Source organism: Austrofundulus limnaeus, unplaced genomic scaffold (assembly GCF_001266775.1).
Source record: "Austrofundulus limnaeus strain Quisiro unplaced genomic scaffold, Austrofundulus_limnaeus-1.0 Scaffold184, whole genome shotgun sequence".
NCBI classification, from domain to species: Eukaryota; Metazoa; Chordata; class Actinopteri; order Cyprinodontiformes; family Rivulidae; genus Austrofundulus; species Austrofundulus limnaeus.
The window spans coordinates 461,845-467,256 of NW_013952586.1; the positions used below are offsets into that span (position 1 = coordinate 461,845).

The window sequence follows — 5,412 nt, forward strand, 5'->3', positions numbered from 1 at the left end:
GGATGTGAACTGGGTTTATGTCCCCATAAGAAACAGTGGTTCCTCACCAGGCTGTGTAATTTGCTTCATCTCTAAAGAGATGCTGCTCTTTAATATTGTTTATTTACTGTCTCAGTTGTGTGTGGTGTTTAATTTCCATTTTGTTGTTCTTTGATTTTTTTTTTATTCAAGTGCATTTTTTGTTAGACAGAGTCCATTTTGTTAAATATTCTTTAAAAATTAAAGTTCATTGATCTTTGAGAGGATGTACTTACATTATTACGCTTTTATCATTATATTAGTTTTAAAATGGTCACCAGACAATATTATTGTTTATCGCAATAATTTCTGAGACAATTAATCGCCTAGCAAAATTTGTTATCGTGACAGGCCTATTTTTAATAAATACAATCATTCATGGCCCCATATTCTTCCTTGTAGCTGCAGTAGACCAGTTCCTTTAAACTTGCGCATCATTTAGAACGGCATGTTCTGCCAAGTTTTCACAGCCACAACAAGGTGACTTGAAGAGCCTCTCCAGATTTCTGCATTCAGCATTTTTTCCCTCTGTGTTTATGTGTCCCAGCTTTGTGTCAGAGAAGGTGATATGGGATTGTGCCAGACAGCAATCTGTTGGTACACGAAGGTTGTGAAAGTGCGTGGGTGGCTCTTTGCATGGTGGAATTACCTCATGTCCTGTGTTACCTCACAATCTATGTTGCATTAAATAAAAATGGCCGCTTGGCTTTGTAAAACCTGCTCATTGGGTTTAATGACCTGTCCCTGTGTCCATACACTGTGATCACAGATCCGTTATACACAAAGATAGAAAAAGAGCTTCTGAAGGGCTACAATTTAGCTGGACATATACAAAGAGTTGTTTTTGCACCACCAGTCGACTTTCAAGGTGATCTGCATTTTGCTAAATTATGGGCAGCTGTCTTCTAAATCATTAAGACCCAAAACACTTTCTTTAAAGAAGCATAAGCAGTGTTTCCTGAAATAATCTCATACTATTTCTATTTTCTGCCAAAGATGGAAAGTTAAAGTAAAGAAACTTTGACATTTGTACGAAATAACTGTTAAAATATAGATGGAAGTCAATCAGTCCAAAACTAACCAGCAAAAAGAAATGTCATAATGTTGGAGGTGTAACAGACTAGCTGAAATCAGCTTATTGAATAGATCTTTTAAAGTTTTTATTATTATTTTTGCTTGTTTTAATTACTGCACTAAAAGCTTTCTAGTCCTTTTCATCTACAACTGATAAAACTTTAGTCACCGTGATTGAAGATGGCTGCTACAGCTAGTTGAACTAAACAAGCACAACAATTAAACTAAAACTTGGAGTCATTCCCAAAGGCTACAAAATGCCCCCCTCCCTTTTTTTCACATTGGCATGCATGGCAACAGGTGAGGAACCCATTCAAGCAATGTTGATTTCATATTTATTTTCTACAATCTGTCATGCTCAATAGAACATGTTATGTGTATTTGTAAAAACTGCTTTTTATCAGTTCTTCATGCTTTCCCCCCTTTTCCCCATTTTTATCACTTATTTTACAACATGACACATTTTCACATTCTGTTTGTAAAGGTATTAACAATATGATAAAGTGGTTGTATTTAAAACTTTAAAGCAAACATTGCTGGCAGGATTTGTTTCCCTATCAAACTGGTTCTGTCAGAAAAYGCAGAGCTACAGGACATTTCTTATGTCGTATAATGTTGAATAAATAGTGGTGTTGCAACTGTCAATAACATGGATTCCTCAAGTATCACTTATTAAGTTTACAAATCTGGACTTTGGTTTGGTTTTCCTCAGGCTTTCCAGGCACTAAAACTAGGTAAAAGTATGAGATATACCTCTAGTATTTTCTTGTCTAAATTAGAATTTCTCAAACAAGCTGAATTCATTGCCATGATTTCAATTATTGAGCTTTAGCTGTTAGTAGCTTGTCTTTTTATTGTATTTACCTGGAAGCCACATCCATGCTCACACAACTTTACAAACCCTGTGCCATGATTATATACAGCTTGGAAATTATCTTGAAGTATACAAAATATAATGCCCAACCACCACACAAACATTTACTATACTGTAATTGTTGTTATACACCAAAAATTGACCCTTGAGTTGATAGAGAAATTTGATGATTTGAGTTTGGAAACGTGACGTTTTATAATAGAAATGTTCCTTCCTCACCTGACTGCCTGGAAGAATTAGTTTTTCCAATTGTAAACAGTGCAGTGTGTTCCTTCTCTGTACTATATTAGGAAACTGTTTTTTGTTTTTTCTTTCTTTTTTTTATTCAGCTATTGGGTTGAGTTGTTTTTTGTTTTGTTTTTTTCTTTGATATGACATGAAATTAAGCTATATGTACTGTAAGTCTATGAAGGTGCTTTCTTGGGTCATGTCAATTTCTAGAAATCAAAACTTTGTCATTTAGTTGAGTAACTAGTTTCAGGTCAGATTATTCATCTTGTCGGTCTGATTTTATTTATTTGTATATCCTTTATATTCTTGAAGTTGTAATAAATTTCTCACGTCTAGTTTCAAGTAGCTTGTGTTATAAATTACCAGTTTATTATCAATGAGGAGAGCACAGAATCAAAGCATGTCAGTAAATTGTTTAATTAATGACATAAAAATAGTTTTCCACAGCTAACATGGTATCTGTCTCTCTGTGCTCTAACAGGTATCTCCTCCAGCCCAAAGGGAACGGAAGCAAGTCCAAGTCTGAAGACTTGGGATCCCTGCGTTTGAAGCTGACCTACATTGAAGACACGGTGCTGCCATCGGCCTGCTACACACCAATCTGCAACCTGCTGCTCAAATCCCCCGATGTGAAGGTAACTCAGCAGCTCACGTTATGTGATATCCAAAACTGAGGAGATTGCACACAGATTAAATTACATCATTTATTACTTTTTACTTTTATTACTTTTCAATCTCCCTCAACTCTTTGTTCCTTTCTCAAATGGACAGTATTTAAGTATAATTGACACTGGTAGTTTGCACTCTGTTTAAATTCCTTTCCTTTATTAACCCCATTGTCACCAGTTGGTCTATACAGGATTATTTGTGTCACAAAAAACAGGCTTTCAGTTGTTCACCTTTTATTTAAGAAGGGATCTATAATAGCATTACTAAAACCATCGATTCTTGTTAGCTAAAGCTTACCTGATATAAATTGATGCTCCAGATAGTTGCATAAATAATCTGCTCGTTCATTCACGTCCTCTGATGTCTCCTGTTTGCCTTGAAAGGGGTAATTTAAGGTAATTTCATAAAACTTGCGTGTTTAGTTGTTTTTATCATAACGGTTTGTGCGACCTGCAGCACAAGACATGCTTGTGACTTCTTTCTGCTCTCGACGTGCGCAGTAGACCCAGAAGTGACGTAGACTGATAATCYCTCTATAACTGCTGATCTAGTTTCTCCTGTCCTCCAGCCCATTTCAGCATCAGCAGCTCACATCTTGGGGGACATCTGCAGAGAGCGACACGAGGCCGTTCTGCCCACGGTTCGACTGCTGCTCTATCACAATCGATTTGTGCCTTTTGTCTCCGCCGTGGCAGCCCTGGAGCTGGAGAACACTCAGTGAGTACTCAGTACAGTGAGTACTCTCACTATGTATGAAACGAGATGCGGTACTGCAATAAACTGAGGGGTCTCTTACACTTGACATTTATTTTTACTTCAGTAAACTTGCTTTTTTTTAATTTGTGGCATTCTTATTTGTTTGTCCAGGGAGGCTAACACTATATTCCGTGGCAACTCTCTGGCAACTCGCTGCATTGATGACATGATGAAGATTGTTGGAAAGAGTTACTTGGCTGTTACCCTGAAGCCTGTAATTGATGAGGTATGAGTAAGAAACAAACACATTTAAAGCCAGTAGAGGAAAAATCTACTGGAAGTTCTGCATTTCTGTTTTTAAAAAAATGAATGTGCACTACATACACTGGTTGAAACTCATTTTAATTCTAACAATATTTTGATTCTCATTCTCAAAATTTAAATTTAAATTAAAAAATGTGGTGTCATAATATTACTTGTCTGGCCTGACTTACTTAAGTGTTTTTAATGTTATCTTGTTTTATTCTTTTTTACTCTCTCACAGATTTGTGAATCCAACAAAACATGTGAAATAGACCGCGTTAAACTAAAAGAAGGCGACAATGTGGAAGTCAACAAGGTAGTCAATCTTCTTTTATTATTTTTTGCGCTAACCTTCTCTCCTCGTACAGTTTGTGCAACAGCACAAAAACAGAACTTTATGACTATAAAATGTAATGGTTTTTTGTTTGTTGGTTTTTAATTGTTGCAGGAAAACCTTCAGGTTTATGTCCAGAAGGTCTTCTCCTCCATCACCCAGTCCAGCTCCAACTGTCCCCCCCTCATGTGTGATGTCTTTAGATCTTTAAGGCACCTGGCCTGTAAACGCTTCCCAGGTAAAAGATGGATTTTATTTTAAAACTCGTTATCATCTGTTTGGAAATTAAGTTTTTTGGTGCYGTTAAAAGTAAAAACAAAACATAAACTGCATGATTTCAAAATCATAATGTTATCGTCCTGATGCATCTCAGTAATCCAGGTAGAAAAATCAAAAAGAAAAAATAAGTAGGTCCTCTGGATGGGTTTTTCTTCAGTGAGACATTTCGTCTCTCCTCCAAGAGACTTCTTCAGTCTGATGAGTTTCAGGTGAACTCAGCCTTATAATCACTGCCTCCACATGGTGGACACACAGTTTAGTCACAGGCAAAAGATGGCCATCACCTAACAATAGGCTTGATTAGCTCTATTGTTCATAGAGGGTCATGTGCCCCATCATCTGACCCGTGTCCTGTTATGTGTATGTAGTGAATGCAGGCGGGGCTCGATGTCGCCTTGTTTTTGTTTTTTCCCTCTTTGTGTTGGTTATCGTTGGGGCCCTGATTCACACCTTTTGCTCACAGGGGGCTGAGTCATACTTGCAATAACAGCATTGTAGGAGGAGGAAAACTGGACAAGAAGGCCTCCACCTCTGTTTAATGGTGGATGGTTTTTCTTCACAAAAATGGCTTCCTTTACTCCTCTCTCAAACCAACGTTCCTCTCTATCAAGGATGAGAACATCCTCATACCTGAAAGAGTGACCACTGTGTCATTGATTGATAGAGAGGAGCGTTGGTTTGAGAGAGGAGTAAAGGAAGCCATTTTTGTGAAGAAAAACCATCCACCATTAAACAGAGGTGGAGGCCTTCGTGTCCAGATGTCCTCCTCCTACAACGTTGTTATTGCAAGGATGACTCAGCCCCCTGTGAGCAAAGGGTGTGAATCAGGGCCCCAACGATAACCAACACAAAGAGGGAAAAAACAAAAACAAGGGGACTGTGAGCCCCGCCTGCATTCACTACATACACATGATATGACACCTAAGAACCACAG

General features: G+C 37.7%; 1 protein-coding gene across 1 annotated transcript in view; it reads left to right on the forward strand.

Annotated features, from left to right (window-relative positions):
* The window catches only part of rasa2 (RAS p21 protein activator 2), a 47,499-nt gene that overhangs the window by 23,512 nt on the left and 18,575 nt on the right, over window positions 1-5,412 (forward strand). Inside the window, exons 10-14 of the mRNA XM_014018159.1 lie at window positions 2,679-2,832; window positions 3,435-3,583; window positions 3,734-3,848; window positions 4,107-4,181; window positions 4,314-4,437. Coding sequence (XP_013873613.1) covers window positions 2,679-2,832; window positions 3,435-3,583; window positions 3,734-3,848; window positions 4,107-4,181; window positions 4,314-4,437 — 617 coding nt within the window. The remainder of the gene's footprint in view (window positions 1-2,678; window positions 2,833-3,434; window positions 3,584-3,733; window positions 3,849-4,106; window positions 4,182-4,313; window positions 4,438-5,412) is intronic.